General features: G+C 53.7%; 1 protein-coding gene across 1 annotated transcript in view; it reads right to left on the bottom strand.

The window, feature by feature from the left end:
• The window catches only part of Igsf21 (immunoglobin superfamily member 21), a 226182-nt gene extending 212125 nt beyond the window's left edge, over nucleotides 1-14057 (bottom strand). The window contains exon 1 of the mRNA XM_034502950.2: nucleotides 13535-14057. Coding sequence (XP_034358841.1) covers nucleotides 13535-13604 — 70 coding nt within the window. The 5' untranslated portion in view covers nucleotides 13605-14057. The remainder of the gene's footprint in view (nucleotides 1-13534) is intronic.
• Nucleotides 14058-17887: the final 3830 nt, after the last annotated feature.

Raw genomic sequence — 17887 nt, 5'->3', positions numbered from 1 at the left:
ATGCAATCTTCAAAACCCAATCGTGTATGGCCCTCTGTAGCAATCTTTGGCTTCTCCATTCCTGCCCCAGCCTGCCATGCATCAGTGACTTCTCCAGCCTGTGCCCCTCCTGCCGCCCCCCCCATGGACTTGGTAGCTCTTCCCATTTTAGAATTTCTAATCGTGATCATTGATTCATGGAGTCTTTGTCCACTTCAGAACAACAAGCTTAACAAGCTTTAGCCTCAGCCCAAGCACGGAGCTGTCGTTCATGGAAATGGCAGGTGGGCACTCGGCGCATGCGTGGCATTGGGGTATCTCTCTTCTCTCTTACATCTACCCTTGAAAAGGATCCTACAGAGGCAGGGGGAGATCATCTCAAAAGACTGCAGTATCTCGAGCAAGTGGCCTGTCCCCTCTCAGTCCGTCTATAAAACGTGGGTCCCTGCAGCAGAGGAAACACCGGCTGAGACTTTAGGAGCTCTTGTGGACACAGAGGAGGTTTGCCCTGCACACTCTGGTGTGGAAGGTTCCTGGGTCGCTCAGATCCACACCCTCCCTTCAGCGTTACAGGAGAGTAGAGGAGAGAGTGTATGGGTGAGGTGTTTTATAGACACCAGCTCCCGGTGTTTGGGACACTCAGGCTGGGGGTCTTCCCACCAAACCAGCCCTTTTTGAGGTTTCTGCAGCCACCGAGGTCAATTAGAAACTATCTCTTAGAAAGCCAGCCACACAAGTGTTTGAGTATGAACTACGATTGATTCACCCGGTTTGGCAAGGTGTCCATTATACCCAGAGCGAGACAAATGAATGGGTGCAGTCACTTCAACCTGACTTTCAAGGATGTATCATGTGAAGAACAGTAAGTTCGGATGTGCCAGCAACGAAGGCCATGGAAAGAGGACTTGAGTTGGCTACCTCGGCACAGAACAAGGCAGGCAGCATCCACTAGCACCCAATACCGGGGGAAATGGGATTCTTGGACAACCCAGCTCTTTGCCTGAGGAATATGTACAGTGACTCACTCACTGTCTTAGTCAGGTTTTGTATCCCTGCACAAAACATCATGACCAAGAAGCGAGTTGGGAAGGTCTATTCAGCTTGCACTTCCACATTGCTGTTCATCACCAAAGGAAGTCAGGACAGAAACTCACACAGGACAGGAACATAGAGGCAGGAGCTGATGCAGAGGCCATGGAGGGGTGCTGCTTATTGGATTGCTTCCCCTGGCTTGCTTAGGTTGCTTTTTTTTTTTATAGAACCCAGGACCACCAGCCCAGGGATGGCACCACCCACAATGGGCTGGGCCTTCCCACCCTTGCTCATTACTTGAGAAAATGCCTTACAGCTGGATCTCAAGGGATTTCCTCAAGGGAGGCTCCTTTCTCTGTGATAGCTCCAGCTTGTGTCAAGTTGACACACAAAACCAGCCAGTAGACTCACAGAACACAGAAGTGGATCCTTATTAAACACTTTGAACAGTCTGGTGCAGAGTAAAGGTAACAGATTGGAAATGTCACCTGCTACAACTTAGTCCCCAAGGTGGCGCCAGAAGTCGCAGGTCACACAGCCAGGAGGGAAGGGCAGGGGGAGACAAGGGCTGGGATAGGACCCACTTGGAAGCAGAGCCAATGGCAGTGCTGGCTGCACCGACAGATGTGGGTCAGATTGGGGCAAGGGAGTTCTGTCTTACCCCCAGCACTTCAGAGAAAGTGCCAGAGAGGAAATTGATGCTGGCATTTGTCACGGCAATTTTCGCAGAGCACGGTGCGCATAAGCTTCTCCTGAGTTTCAACTGGCAAAATTAGCCGCCATCAAAGTCAATTTGAACATTCGGGTAGATGGGGGAGGGTTTGGGATGGAGAAGATGGGGGTCAGGAAGCAGGGAGCTGAGTGGGCAGGTGTGGGATGTTCTCAGAGGAGACTTTGGGGTCAGCTACTCCCTACTGAGAGTGCTCTTAGAAAAAAAAAAAAAGCCAGTAAGTAAAGCCACCTCACTGGCTCACTCATGGATCTTCTCCCCCTCCCCAGTCCCCACCCCTGCCTGTGCTTGTTAGGCAGAGTAGCGGCCAGGGAGTACCTGCTTGGAGTAGTGAGGTTGGAGCCTGTTGGTGATGAATTTGATTTGGGTGGTTTGTGGCAAGAGCCAGTGGGGATGTGAGGAGAGAAGATCAGAATGGATCTAAGAAGAAAGAGTGTCTCTGTGGGAAACGGGGAAATGGACTGGAAATGACGAATCAGCATCAGTGAGGTGGCTGTGGATCAGGGGACCAGGGATCCTGAAACATCCAGAGGTGGAAGAACACTTGGCAAAAATTGTCACAGGCCAGCGTGGAAGATGGCAAACCTCGAACACACCGTGATGTCCTAGAGAAGCAAGGTCACCTACTTCCTAACTCAGGGGAAACCTGTCATGGCGGGCCCTGACATTGTGCCGCTGTCAACGTGGAGAGTCCGTTAGCGTTAGCATTAGTGTGCCAAGCCCATCGCTCATCACCACCATCATATCAGGCCTCCACAGAGAGCATCTCTCCCCTGACAAATGGGGAAACTGAGGCTGGAACAGGCATGGGCGACTTCTGTGTTGGAAGTAATGCTTGCTCTTGCCCTCACCTATATGCTGAGTACCTCGGAGGCTGACCTGGGACTTTTAGTGGGTACCAGCAGCACACCCCACAGGCAACTTTTCCCTCTTTAGGTCCCTGCCAAGTCCCCTCTGTTCACCCCACCTTGTCCTCGGGCAGCTTCTATGCACATTGCTTCCTGATCTCCATGGTTCTCCCAGGCTACTGGGGACCCAGTCCCTACATAAATAACCCTGAGATGGCCCCTGACCTGGGTCCCCATGCCACCCCGAGGCACTCACAGATCATGCAGGTTGTTCCCCCAAGGCCCAAGCCTGTTGCCGGCTCCTGACCCCGTGCTCACAACTCCCTCCCACTGCCATCTCCGCAGACTATCTGATCCCCACCACCTGCTCTGCCTCGCGTTTAACATTTTTCTTTAACTCTGCTCATTATTTACTTAGATAAAGCCACTTTAAAGAAAGAGAGAGAATTTAAATCACAGCCCCAAATGGCAAGCCAACACCAGTTGCTTTAAATAGACCAAGGAACCAATGGCACAGAGAACCAAATTGGAGCATGAGGCCTTGAGGCCCCTGTGAGGCAACTCTGTCATTTTTAGACAGGGCCCTGCTATGTAGCCTAGGCTAGCCTGGTACTTCTTATGTAGCCCGGGATAGCCTACGACATATAATCTCCCTGCCTCAGCCTCATGGGTTCTAAGATAACAAGTAGGCCCAGCCCAGTCCAGCTTCTGGCTCATTATCTTTTTGCTGAAAGGGTAGGCTCTAAGAGATCTCAAGATGGCTGGCATCCCCTGAGGTGTTGTCCTGGGTCAGGAAGGACAGCCTGAAAAAGGAAAGATATAAGAGCTTCGGCCCCAACCCCACTTGTAGTGGCAGCACTTGTCCCCACTGCAAAGGAATATGGCACAGCCCTGCCCAACCGTGGGACTTGCTGAGGTAGAAATGTCCCTCTGAACCCACACAGCCACCGGTCACCAGCCACCAGCACCTATGAAGATCTCACCAAGTAGAGACTGAATTTTGTTAGTTCATTCTGTCACATGAACACTGAGAAACTTTATTTAGTATTTATCTGTCTATTTGTGAGTGTGTGTGTATAAGTGTGAGTTTGTGTGTATTTGTGAGTGTGTGTATAAGTGTGAGTTTGTGTGTATTATGCATGTCTATGTGTGTATTTGTGTGTGTTTATTTGTCTATGTATGTTTGTACATATGTGTACAGATGTATATTTGTATGTATGTATGTATGTTAGTGTGCATGTCTGTATTGTGTATGTATGTACATATATATGTATGTATGAATATATGTATGTATGTGTATATTCATGTGTATTTGTGTGTATGTACAGGTGTATCCCCTGACCCCCATGCCAGCATGTGTGGAGACTGGAGGCTGATGTTGGGATGTCTGTTTTCAGTTTCTTCTCCATAGCTTCTTATGGATCCTGGAGGCTCTCTTTTGGCTAGACTGTGAGGTCAGCAAACCCCTGGGATCCATCTGTCTTTGTTCTCCGCCCCCCTCAGTCCTGGGATTGTGGGGGTGCAAAATGCCTGGCTTTCTCATAGGTTCTGGGGATCCCACAGAAAGCACTCTACCCATCTCTCTGGGACCACAGCCATGACATCCAGCAGCTGTGGCCCTAGGCTCTTTGTCCTATGAAGGCCAGGACAAGCGTACTCATTCTCCTTTGGATTTACAGAACCAGATGTGATCCCGGGACCCTTCCATCTTTACCCGCTGCACAGGGAGGACAGAAGCAGGAGGAGGAAGGATCTAGCTGGCTCCTCAGCCAAGAAGGCACTCCCTGCACTTCAGGATATCCTAGAAGCCACTAACCCTGCCCTCTCAGGTGCTCTAGCCTCAGGAGCCTCCACACAGGCTGCCTGCCTCTGCCTCTGCCTCTGCCTCACCCCACCTTGAGCTCCCCAGGCAGACGGCAGGCCCCATCCCCCACACCCCCATCCACACTACTTCCCCTCCCAGCAAGTAGCGACCCACTTTTCGGCAGCAGAAGGGAACAAAGAAGTCTTTGTGAAGTGGCCATCACTGCTGTCCCCACCGTGCTCCTTCCGCCCCTGCCTGGGATAGTAAGTGCCCCGTGACAATTAGCAGCTGTTCACCTGCTCTCTGGAGCTAGGCACCTGGCCTTTGGCTATTATATAGCTTGGATTTCTGCTTGACAAAATACCAGCCAGGCTGGCTCAGGCGAGTAGGCTTGAGTGCCAGCTACAAATGCCGTTGCCAGCCCCCTACCTTTTCCCAGCCTGGCCTTTGTACCCCAGAGCCTCTGTGCTGCCCATCCAGCCCAGCAAAATGTCAGGGTGGCCCAGTGGACACCTTCCTTTTGGGTGAGGTGAGTGAGAGAGAAGGAAGGAGGCAGCTGGCTGGGGAGACAATGGTAGTGCCCACGACTAGAGACAAGCAAGGCCATCAGAGAAGCCTACTCTGTAGCAGTATCAGAAACAAAAGGGCAAAGGAGACAGCCTGGGGAAGGAACAAATACCCAGCAGCTCAGCTGCCTTACCCTCTGGTGGCTCCTGTGATTTATGAGGCTGGGGACTGCCCACCCCCAGCATATGCCCTGTGTACTGCCAAATCCCCACCAAGAGCTGGAACCCCCCCCCCCCCCCCCACACACACACACAACTCTTCACACTGGACTCTTCAGGCATGGGAAACTGGGACACGCCCCACACTCCTGCATTATTCTACATGTGCTTAAGAAACAGTCCCTTCTATCCCTTGCTTCTGGGTTCACATTGTTAACAAGGAGGACAAGCCAGGTCAGATGTACTAGGGTCCGGCTTACCGAGAGGCTGAGGCAGGAGGATTGTGCAAGCTCAAGGCCAGCAGGAGCACTGAACCCCTGTATCAAAAAGGAAAAGGTCCAGGTATGGCAGTACTAGCCTCCATTCCCAGCACTCAGGAGGCAGAGGCAGGAGGCTCTTTGTAAGTTTGAATCCAGCTTGGCCTACATTGAAAAGTCCCAGGACAGCCAGGGCTATGTAGAGAGATTCCATCTAAACAACAACAAAAACAACAACAATAACAATAACAAAAGTGCTGGAGGAGACAAAGCTCAAAAGATCTCCCACCTATCACACACAAGGCCTTGTGTCCTGAAATAAGTAAAATTAAAAAAAAATAAAATAAAAACAAAACAGTGAGAAGAACAGAAATCCCCCCCTCTCCTCTGACTCCAGCACGCTGCAGCTCCAAGAGTTTGGAACTCAGTAGATCCTTTATAATGACAGCTTGGGTTTGCACTGTGTCACCTTGCCTCTGCACTCACTGGGCGGGCCTTGTGGATACAGCAGCCACGTTCCGCACATCTGTCCTGCATCAGGCATCATGGCTTCCTCCTGTCACCTGACATGCCTATCCCAGCAGCCCTCCTCGACTTGTGCCTTTGGGGAACCCAAGGCTGAGAGCAATGACTGTCACCGTCGGGGCCCATGTTGGAGACGAGGCCTGACCTGTCAGGTGCCTTATCGAGATCCAGAAGATTCTCCATGGACAACCATCAATTTTGTTTTGGGCTGTGCAGACATGGAAGATCCTAGTCAGAACATCGAGAGCCATGGGCAGTCCCTGAAGGGTAGGACACCTTCCAAGAGGCTACCTCACCTCTGGGAGCCCCCAAAACCATTCATCACCAACAGAGGTTCCGGAGAGCCCCCAGTGACAGGGACAAACTCACTCTGGCTCCCAGGCTGCAAGTACTGACCAGATCCTGGGCCTGGCTAATAGAAGGGCCTGCGGTCCATCCACAATCCAACGTCCAGCTCAATCGCCGGCCACCCCTTCCAGGCTCAGTGGTATAATTTTGTTCTTCCATCTTCCTTGGACTTTTCTGCCCTATCAGGCATGTCCAACATCTTGACAGTGAAAGACACTGCGGTAAAATCAGACACACACACACACACACACACACACACACACACACACACACCCTCTTAAGACTTTATATTAGTTTATGATTTTGTGTTGGGCCACGTTCTTAGCAATTTGAGTCTGGGTGTGACCCTGTGACCCCTTGACTAAGAGCTCTGATGAACGTGACTGTGTTCTCCTCAAAGCCTTCCTGGGCGAGCTCTCTCATCTCCAGGCCATGCCTGTGTTGTCTGTTGAATGGTTTACTCTCTCTGACTGTTTTCAAGCCAGGCAGTACTATGTGGGGCGTCCTCACCCTCGGGATCCTCTGTGGAGATTCCTTAGGTCTGAGGTGGCTGTTACCAGCGGAGGGCATCCGCTGATAGATGCAAAGTCAGCCTGCAGTGGAGCCAAGTGAAGGATGGGCTGGTCCATGCATCCTGTCAGAAACTTCTGGACCACACCCCCTAGGACACACTGCATGGGAAGTGCGTCAGGTAACATCTCACCCCTCCCCCAGCCCTGCTTATTATTTATTTATATTTATTTATGTGAAGCAGGCTCTCGTGTAGCCCACATCTGCCTCAAACTACGTTAGCCTTGTGCATGCTAGGCTAACACTCTGACTGAGCCACCCCTCTGTCCCCGGCTTGTGCCTTTTAAAAGATGAAGAAGCTAAGACTGAGGTAGGCAGTGACAAGCCCAGGTATACAGTGGCTTGCTCTGAGCCCAGTTCAGGTAGAGACAGGAGCTCACGACCACTGGGCCATTGGAAAGAAATGGAGGTGAACCCAGCAGGCCTCACTGTCCTGCCTAGTGTTTTCTAGCCAGTTCATCTGTAGCCCTGGTTATAGTGTTGGCCATTTCTGGATGTCGGTGTGTTCAGGACCGCCAGTTTCACATCAGTAAGTAGGGGCTAAGGAGGGACGGATAGACAGATGCCTGGTGTAGAGCCAGCCTTCTCTCTGCAGGGTAGCCTTGGGTAGGCCACAGGAGCTAACCAAACCTCATAGCCTAGTCTTCAAAATGGGGGTCCATCTCACAAATAGGGGTTCCAGGAGGGTGTAGTACAGACTGTGGGTGCATCTGTCTGGTACATAGTGACTGTTCATCAGCAGCCTTCCCTTCTCATCTCCAAAATCTATCACCAGCCAAGGGCAGTACCCTCCCCCAGGGGAGTCCACTGGCAACAGGAAACCACTTGGTCTTCCCATGGTCTTCTACAGTTGACTAGTCTGCCCAGATACCAGTCAGAATGTGTGTGTGTGTGTGTGTGTGTGTGTGTGTGTGTGTGTGTGCTGACACGTTCTCACACTCCCAGAGGTGGTGGAGAGAGCACTAGGAGACAAGCCAGGCTCAGGGATGACATCATTCATTCATCCGACCACTCCGATGACCTGCCAGGCTTCTGCAAGGGAGTCTGTTATTCCCAAAGAGCAGAACGCTTTTGTTACCAGGAAGTTTGCTCGCAAGTCCAGATAAACCCCACGAGCTGTAAACCTTGTCAGGCCCTTTTATAGAAACCGAAAGCTGCCTGCCGGGTCCTCTAAGCTGGGACATGAGTAACTAAAGGTTACAGGTGACTTACTGATTTAAGTAGCCCTGAGCCGAGCACCCACTACGTGTTAAGGTAAGATGCAATAACGAACAGACACAAACAAGGCCCCTGCCCTGTGTGGGTCTCAGACAGCACTCAGTGGGGCTTGGCCTCCAGGGTAAGGTGGAACACAGGGATGGAACCGAATCCAACCAGTGGACCACACATGGTCTTCCCAGTATTACCAGGAGCAGAATAATCCTGTTTCACACACAGGGTCCAGTGTTGCTCTTTGCAGGAAGTTGACGTGGACTCCACGAGGACTCCAGTTCCAGAGGCGCTGAGAGAAGGAACCTGGGGAAGTTCCCACCCAACACCTGCCTCTTGAGCTGGAGGTGCTCAGAGGTGACTGTGGCTAACACAGGGACACTCCCCCCAGAACCCTCAGGCTATCAAATGCTCTAACTGGCTCCACCTCCCCCCCCCCCAGGCAGATCTCACCAACACCAGGCCCTAGAAATGGCAGAGGGCGGTTTCTGAGGGCCTCTTTGACAAGGTGAGTGGTTCTCTGTCTTCTTGACTCTGCAGACTGTTCAGGTTCCAGAGAGCATCTAATGTCTGAGCTCTGACCTGAGGGTCACGCCTGCCTGTCGCTGAGGCCTAGGAGCAGGGAGTGGGCTGGCAGATATACCAGCTTCCTTCCTGGGCTGAGATCAAGCCCACACTTCTGGACCCTCCCTCCTGTCATTTCTCTGCTGCCTTGGGCTCCATACATCTGCCTTCTGGTCCTAGCTTTATATCCAGCAGAGGTTTCTGTGGAACTTCGAACTTCGGCCGGAAAGTAGACCTTGGGGAATAAGAGCCTCCCTCTTGCCTCTGATCCACTGGAAGCATACAGTAGGGGTCTGACGCCCTGTTTGTTCCCTGGAACTTATTCCTAAAAAGGTACACCTCCTAGGGGCACCTCCTAGGGGTGACTCCACATGTGTCACCATCTGTGGTTGAAATGGAAGGCCCAGAACCCTTAGCACATGCTCCAAGTGGCTGCATCTGCCTCTGAGAACCACAGTGTGGCTGTGTGCAGACTGCCTCAGGCCTGACAGGGACTCCAATCTCCACTCACAGAGAGGATTCAAAGCTTATTGGTGTTTTAAGAAGTGCGGAGTGAAGGTAAGGTAAGGTAAGGTAAGGTAAGGTAAGGTAAGGGAAGGGAAGGGAAGGGAAGGGAAGGGAAGGGAAGGGAAGGGAAGGGAAGGGAAGGGAAGGGAAGGGAAGGGAAGGGAAAGGAATAAGACAGGGGGCAGGGAAGGGAGAAAAACATACAGAAAAGACAGGAGGGGAAGGGAGGGAAGGGAGGGGAGGGAAGGAAAAGGATGGTGAGGGAAGGGAAAAAGGGAGTGAGAGGGGAGGGAAAAGAAGGGAGGGAGAGAAAAGGGAATAGGATGGGGAGGGGAGGGAAAAGAAGAGAGGAGGAAAAAGAAGGAAGGGGAGGGGAGAGAAGAGAAAGGAGGGAGAGGTGGGGGAGAAAAGAAGAGGGAAGGGAAGGAAAGGAAAAGAAGGGAGAAGAAGGGGAGGGAAAAGAAGAATGAGAGAGATATTCATCTCTTCAGGAACATGCACACACACACACACACACACACTTTGGGATGAGGTCATGCCTGTTAGCTCTTCTCTTTGCAGATATACCCTGCTCTCCAGCAGATGCCCACTGATTTTCTTAATGATGACAATGTCTATCGGGGACACGCCCTCTCCCATCTGTGCAGATGAACACACTGAGTAATTCTTTCACCTTGAGTTTGGTGAAGGATGAAGTGTGCACACTGAGACCTGGGTCCCTCGGTCATCCTCAGGGCTGGGCCCAGGGAAAGGAGGGAGTGCCAGTGGGAGGTAGACAGCGCAGTGCTGCCCCCCTGGTCACCTGTTACTGACCGGGTGACTTTGGCAGTCACTTGAATCTCAGTTTCCTCCTCTGCAAAACAGGACTGATTTTATGTTTCAGAGAGGGGATAAGTATTAAAGGAAACGTGAAACAGAAGAGCGCATGGGTAGGGAATTCACCACTCCTTCCTCCACTCAAAGGATCCACCTCCCACGTATGGAGCTGGAAGCATCAGCCAGGGTATCCAGGCTAAGAGGCATCCTTAGAGGACCCCTGGCAGCATTGGTCAGCACACCTGGAAGTCTGCTGACAGAGGGAACAACTGAAAGAGAGCCCCAGGCAAAGCCAGGAGGGAGCTAGAAGGATCTCTGCTTGTCTGTGATTAATCTAAAAGAGCGGAGCCTCAGTTTCCCAATCTGTAACAATAGGTTTGTAAAGCCATCTTGCAGTGGGAATGAGGCTGTATCCATACAATGGAAGCTGTGGAGGAGAAGCCCAAATTCAAAATACCACCCAATTCCAGGAAGGGAGTGGTCTTGGTTCGCTTCAAAAAAAAAAAAAAAAAAAAAAATCGAACAAAGACTATTCCAGCTCTGGGCACTGACCTCTAGGGCAGCGCGACAGCTTCCTGCTCAAGGCACTGGGATTTTAGGGATTGAGATGAAAGCCACAAGCCACAAAATTCAGTGTCCCCGCAAGTTGGAAGTCACTCCAAGCCTAACTGAAAAGCCCCAATTATATAACTTCGACCTCCCAGGAAAATGTTCTTGGGTGTGAGGAGGCGTGGTTTGGAAAGGGGCGAGGCCACGGGGACGTGAAAGGGTGAGATAGCCAGGCTCCAATTCAGGGAGAAGCACAGAGGAGTGTGGTGTCCCCACGCGGCGGGGCTTAGAGAGCACAGAAAGAGGACCATCTATGAAATCGCAGCTCCCCATCGTCATGAGCCCTCAGACCACATCTAATGATACCCAGCTGAGAAACCAGGGCTTGCCTGCCGGTCCCACTCCCTCGACTTCCCCTCCCGCCCCCCCCACCCCGACTCCGAAACCCCACGTCTCTGGACCTTTTAGCTCAAATTATGTCTTCCCAAAGCCCGCTGCTTTCAGTGGAGAATGTTCCAGATCTTAACCAGCCAAGTCCAAAGAGCCTCACCTCTCCCTCTACCTCCTCAGCCTGGCACACTTTCTCTCTTTAGGGTCACTGCGCAAGTTCAAATGTGCAGTTTCCTATTGCCCAGTTCAGGGAGTCCCTAGGCGATGTCGGGATGTCGGAGACTGGAGAAACGGGCCTTCTTGGAAGATCCTGGTGGTAGAGAGTGAGTGGGGTACGGGAGTGTTGCAAAGGGCACACAGCTCTTTTACTCCGCCACCACACTGGCCGTGCCCCCCCCCCCCCCCCGCAGCAGTGACTGTGTCCCTCTTAGGGAAGGCCAGTGTGCGATGCGGGAATCCACCCTCCCATCTCTTCCCGGGCATCCCTTTGGCTGGTTGGCTCCGCAAAGCTACGCCAGGTGCACACATTGTGGGCATCGCCGCCTCCTGCAGGAAGGGCGCCCTCCTCCGGCCCAACCGGCAGGTCACGCCTCGGGAGGACTCTCCTCTTGCTCCCACCTCTTACTGTGTCACCTAGCCTGGAAAGGGAAACTCGATTCCACCCTGAGGATTTCGCATCTCTACCGAGAAGAGGGAGAAGAGGAGCCTTGGCGCCTCGGGGGCGGTGGGGGGGGGTTCCTGCGCCCAGCACAAAGTTTCGAGTCCGAGATCTAGGCCTGAGGAGCTGAGATGCGGCGTGTACCCCCTATCCACGTGCCCTGGTTCCATGCGTTCATCTCGGCTGCCGGAGCAAGCGCTTCCCGCAGCCTGCAGAAGCTAGCGAGCTGAGCCAAAGCTCCAGGGCGCCGGAATAGCTCTCTGCAGCCAAGCCACAGACTGGGGGTGTGGTGGGGGGCGCTGCTCAGGCTCGAGCTCGCAGGGTGGGGTCCTGACGCAGTCGGGGTTCCCCACCCGGTTCTTCCCCCCTCCCTTCCCCCCCCCCCGCTTCGTTACACCATGCACATCCCAGTTGAGAAAAAGGGGGTACTTCCCGTTCGGTCCCCAACCCCCAATTCTGCTCCCTGCAGCGTCCAGGTGAGGGCTCCAGTACTTAAAGAGCCTAGTGTCTTCTCGGTGGCGCTGGAACCCGGAGCCTCCCACATAGAATCTTTCTCTCTAGAGACATCCAACTCAAAGGGGGAGCTCTTGTCCCCAAAGTTACAGCGAGATTGGATATACTTCAGAAAGTATTTGCACCCAGAGAGGGTAGGAGGGACAAAGTACCGACCTGACATTCCTTTGGGTCACACCAGCCCCTCCCCCACCTCCCAAGGCTCAAATTTTCCCATCAGCGGATCAAGCTCTCTTCAAAGACTTAGAGGCTTGAAGGATGTAGGTTATTTTAGAGGCACGCCCCTTGGAGGACAATTTCAGAGCCCATACAGATTTTTCTCAGTACGCAGGACAAGATTTGAGCCTTCATCACGGCCTAAATGGGACAACGGCCAAGGCTCCACTGGAGACCAATGCCTACTTTTCCACACTCTCCCACCTCCCAAGGTGGCCCTGCTCAGATTTCAACACCCGTGGTTGGTTGTGACTTGACCTGGAGAATGAGCTCCCCCCCATCCCCCACCGCCGCCCCCGCCCTCTGGAATCTCCACCTATGACTCTGTTGGCTCTGCCTCCGCCCTGCTGGGCTGGCATCTGTCCCCTGTTCCCTGCCGGGAAGGCACTGGGGCGTCAAGTTCGACTTCCACATCATTTAAGACCCACCAGAGGGCGGCGCTGGGCAGGATGCCCCTCCTCCCAGGCAGCCCCAACCAGGCACGCTAGAACTGCCCCGCACTGCTGGCTCTGGACAACCCTTTGAGCTTCAGTTTCCTTCCATCTGGTTCAGCCTAGCCCATGACCAAGCCCATGCAGGACACAGGCAAAGACGCGAATTATACTGTTGGACCCCCTCCAGCCCCAGATGTGATCACAATTCCCTGTGATCCCACCAGAAACCCAAGTCCCCTCGATCCGCACCTGCTCCCAGGCTAAAAGCTTATAGCACCTGAAGTCCCGTACTTCCACGTGTAGGTAGGGACACTCCTGCCCAGCTATAACAGAAATGCAGTCACCGGCTGTCACACAGCCCTCCAGAGACCAGCAAACACACCCGGGATCGGCGTGAACCGCCACACCTCAGCCATCCTTTCCTTAACAGGCTCACACATGCGGTGACGCTCAGACACTTACCCTGAGGAAGGAGTTCACACCCCCAAACACTCAGACTTTTATCTCTCGCCTCTCCATGTAACTGATCTAGACCTTCTGTTAGCCCTCGCACACAGACTAACACACAACCCATTTAAACGTACTCCGGTGCCCTCTCCACACATAGCTGATTCTCGGACACTCACAGACCCAACAAAGACACACACACACACACACACACACACACACACACACACACACACACATCCACGAGGGCTTTCTCCAAAAGATCTATCCTCTCTTGCCAAGCTTCGCTGCACGGAAGCCCTCCTGGACTCTGCCTACAGCCCGAGACTTCCAGAGCCACTCGGGCCCGCGCCCTTCTCGGTCCCTGCGCGCGTCCCCCGACCCCGGGCTCCCTCGGGCGCCCGCACACTCACCGCGCGCCAGGTCCAGGATCGCGGCGAGCAGCAGGCAGGAAGCGCGGCGGAGGCTTGGAGCAGCTCGCATGGTGCCCAGGAGCTGGCGGCGCTGGCCGAGGCGGCGGCGGCGGCGGCGGCGATCGCGGTGGCGGCAGTGGGTCCCCTCGCCATGGGCTCAGAAGAGCTTGTGACCCGGGCCACCGGCCTTGGCGGTGACGAGCAGCGAGGGGAGCCACGGGGACATCCCCATGCTACCGTGGCCGGGCCTCCAGGCTACCCGGAGCTGCTCTAGGCTGTACCGGGATGCTCCGGGATGCACCACCAGGCTACTCTGGGCTGTACTAGGATGCTCCGGGCTGCACCAGACGTGCTGGCTGCTCTGGGCTGTACCGGACCTGGCTGGGGCGCGCAGCTGCTCCCGGCTGGTCGGCTGCGAGCGGCGCCCAGGGCGGCCGGAGTCGGATCCGTGGCGGCAGCGGCGGAGTTTGGAGCCGAAGCTCTGCCCGCGCCGCCGCGCTCTGCCCCGCGCTCGCTCTTCTCTCGCCCCCTCCTCTCCCTCCTTCCCTGCCGCCCCGCCCCCGCCCCCCACCCCCCGCCCCTCGCGCTGCGCTCGCTGCCGTATTCTACAGACTTTTCTTTAATCCGTTCTGGGCTGTTCGGCTCTCGTCCGCTAAGCCGATTTATTGCAGAGAGGAGAACTCGCCCCCTCCCCCTCGGCTTCTACCCTCTGCCCCCCACCCCCATCACCTCACAACTGCTTGCTTGTGAGCGGCATCCTCCCGTACGCACAGAACAAGCTTTGCTCCACCCGAATCACTCCCCTCAACCTCCACCTGGCCGTGTCCCTGGACGCCCCTTTCCTTGGCTTGGTGGATGCAAGCACCCTTCCTCCCTCCAGGAGAGAGGTGCTTTTCCTGGAGGGAGGTAGGTCCTCAGGGCTGGCTTTGACACCTATGAACGTCCTCCTTAGGGGCTTCAGGGCTTCAATGTTCCACAAATAAGGACTACCCTCCACCCCGGGCCCCGTGCAGTACAAGCTGCGTTGTGCATGCGGGCAGGACCGGGCAAGGGAGGCTTCCACTTTGTTTTCTCTCAGAGACCAAGATGTCACCTTTAAAAAAAAAAAAATCAGGTCTGACACCTCAACTCCTCCACCTGAGAACCGGGGTGGGGATGAAACTTGTGTCAGATCGTTGCTTTGATAGCGACCCACAGATGCACACACACCATTGAGCCTGGGCCCTGGCGTCTCCCACGTGAGGAGGAAGACGCAGGTGCTCCTAGCTCTTAGGGTAGGGGTGGGGGTGGGGGTGGGGGTGGGGGTGGGGGTGGGGGTGGGGGTGGGGTGGAGCTACACAAGGGGGACCAGGAGTTAGACCGACCAGGTCCAGAATGAACAGCAGAACCAGAGAGTGAATCTGAGCCCCCAAACCAGGATCCAGATCTCCTTATACTGCACTCTCCAGGGAAGTCCCAACTCCCCTAGCTTTACTAGGTTGCTGCTTCCTTGTTGGTCAGTTTACTCAGATGGGCAATGGGTACACTGCCAGTCTCACTGGCTGCAGTCCTTGGGAGAGGGGTGGACAGTGAGCAATGGCTTGGCAGGTGCTGCTGGGAGAGAGACTTGTGCCAGGATGTCCCACGGAGTGACCCACTCCCCTCCTTTACCCTCTGCAGCCTCAGCGGCACGTGGCCTTTCAAGGCAGCTAGCTGCAGATCCGGCTTGCCCAGCCTCCCTGCTCCAGGGAAGGAACGATTTGCATTTATTTAGATCTGAGCGAATACGTTCACCTGACAGGCTTTAGAATGATCCTCTCAGTAAAATAATAATAATGATCGTAATAAACCCTTATAAATAGGTGTTTGATTACAGTTTGTCCCTACGTGGGTATTTTTTTTTTTTTTTTTTTTTGAATCAGACTAATTGGTTGCCTAGCCTGATTGGGCTGGATCTGGCTTGAACACTGAAGTCTTGGGCCTTTATCCTTTCCCTGGCGGTTCTCTCTTGCTCTTCCTCCAAGTCTCATCTTCCTCAAGCTGCTGAGGGTGAGCTTGAGGACATCCCCCCCCCCAAGTCTCCCCCTCCCAAGCCAGTCATGGGAAGAGCACAACCCTTGCCTGTCAGTTCCAGCCAGACTCTCCCTCCCAGCTCTCTGCTTCTGGCTCAGGAAAAAGCTATCCAGGATTCTAAGCCCTCTGTGTGAGAGGTTCCCTGGCTGAGGAGTTCCAAGCCCAGATGCCACGCCCCCTACCCCCCCCCCCCGTTGTACTGGGCTAGGCTTACAGGAAATGCATGCATTACTGTGTGGCCTTTCACCTGGAGTCCAGTTGTCTTCAGGTGAAGGCCGAGTGGGTGTGGCTTCCTGGCCACACCTACCCAGCACTATCGTTGGGGGAGGAGCTGAAAGGAGCAGGTTGTACCTGTGGCCCCTGCCTACATTGGTGATGCTACCTTGGTGACCCAACAGCCCCATCCTTAACCAGCTGGGAAAGAGGGCCAGGGTGTTGTCTCCATGATACCCTCTAAGAATGGAGAGGGTGGAAAGGAGAAAAGAAGTTTAAATCCAAGAAGTTTGGTTTCACGGCTGAGACTCTTGGGCCTGGAGTTTTTAATACCTCAATGACCTCACCTTCATTCCCAAGTCATCACTTTCCACAAGGTCCTTGAACATTACCTCTGTGTAAAACTGCTTACCCTCGCCTGTGGTAGATAGTAGGTCTTCACTGAGTATTGGATAGACGGCAGAATGAATGAGGTTAGATCACTGGTTGGTTTGTTCATTACCTCTGAGCTCAAGATGGTACTCAGTGGGTGCTTGGAGGCAAGCTGTAGCCATGAACCTTCTCAGGGATGCAGGATTAGGAAGCCCATCCCAGCCCACCAAAGAAAAGACATCCCACCCATGTGCAGAGTCGGTTTCCCCTGAAGGGGCCAGGCTGCCAGTGCATGCCTATTACCCTATGGTGATGATAACAGCAACATCCCACCTCCCAGCTCAGCCAAAAGCCCTGCTTCTTTGGCTCCATAAACCACATCTCTGGAGCGCTGCACAGAAAAGCAACTCCAAAGCGCAGTCAGTTAACATGGGGCTACGGGTAACTTAGGCAAAGGAAAAGTCACCCAGGGCAGCCACAGGCCTTTAATTTATTTTATGTCTACTAATGGATCTGCTGCCTGCCAGAGGCGGTGTTTGCAGTTCGCCGTCCTGGCACTCAGACTCTTGAGTCACAGTGGGCCACGCCTCTCTCTCGAGCTCTGATCCAGTAGGGATCCAAGGTGCAGCTTTCTGCCTGCCTGCCCGCAGCAGTGAGCCGGTTCTAGTCCTCTGTCCTTGGTGCTGAGACGGGCTCTCCCGACAGAGGGTGCTAACGCAAAAGCAACCTTCGCCCTGCTCCAGGGATGGCCACCTGGAGGTCACGATGGGGCTTTAAGTTCTCTTCTCCAGGAAGAGGGTACCACTGGTCCTCACAGCCTGGTTCCCAAAGGGTGGGCTTTGTAGGTTTGGGGACGACTACTCTCTGGAGTAGAGAGTATGGGAACCTGCCTCTGTGCTGGGTGCTGTCAGAGATTTGGGTTTGAGAAACAGTAACACATCAGTGTGTGTGGGCATGACTCCTATTTTAAAGATTAGAAGGCCGAAGAACAGAGAGGTAAAGCAACTTTTCCAGGGCACATCTAGTGATGGACTCAGATTCGAATGCAGAATCCATTTCAAGGCTAGAGCTTTTGCGTGCTACATGCAATAGCCACTTAGGGATCCACATGCATACACAGAGGCTCACGTGTGAATACACACACATGTTAGTGGGAAACATTCATGAGTCCATTGTATCTGTTTATTGCATCCCACCTAATCATCGGGAAAGTCCTCCATGGCAACTTTGCGTTCCTTACAGATAAGGAAACTGAGTTGCAGAGATGCCAGGAGAATCACGAAGATAGGGTAAGGCAGCGGACTCTGAGCATAGGGACCAGGTATGGATCTCTCTCTCTCTCTCTCTCTCTCTCTCTCTCTCTCTCTCTCTTCTTCCCTCCCTCCTTGCTTCTCTCTATGCTGGCAATCAACATCACCAACATTGCATCCCCGGCAGGGCCAGCTCTTTAATGTTTATGTAAATTAAACACAACCCGAAATGATGGCAATACCCAAATCGATGGTGAGCCAGCCACTTGGAATTAAGTCTTACATCTCGTTCTTAACAGACCTGGCCCATCTACACTGTCAAGATTCCACATATCTCCAGAGGAGACGATGCCACAATCTGCGATGGTCATGTCTAGAGATGTACACCCAGCTTCTAGGTATCATTCACACAGAGGAGGGGAGTTGGGGGCCAGTGTTCCCCAAACTGGGTCTCACACACAGACCA

This window comes from Arvicanthis niloticus, chromosome 5, assembly GCF_011762505.2.
Source record: "Arvicanthis niloticus isolate mArvNil1 chromosome 5, mArvNil1.pat.X, whole genome shotgun sequence".
Lineage (NCBI taxonomy): Eukaryota > Metazoa > Chordata > Mammalia > Rodentia > Muridae > Arvicanthis > Arvicanthis niloticus.
Note: the sequence above shows the minus strand (reverse complement) of the source record. Positions and strands in the feature narration are given on the sequence as shown.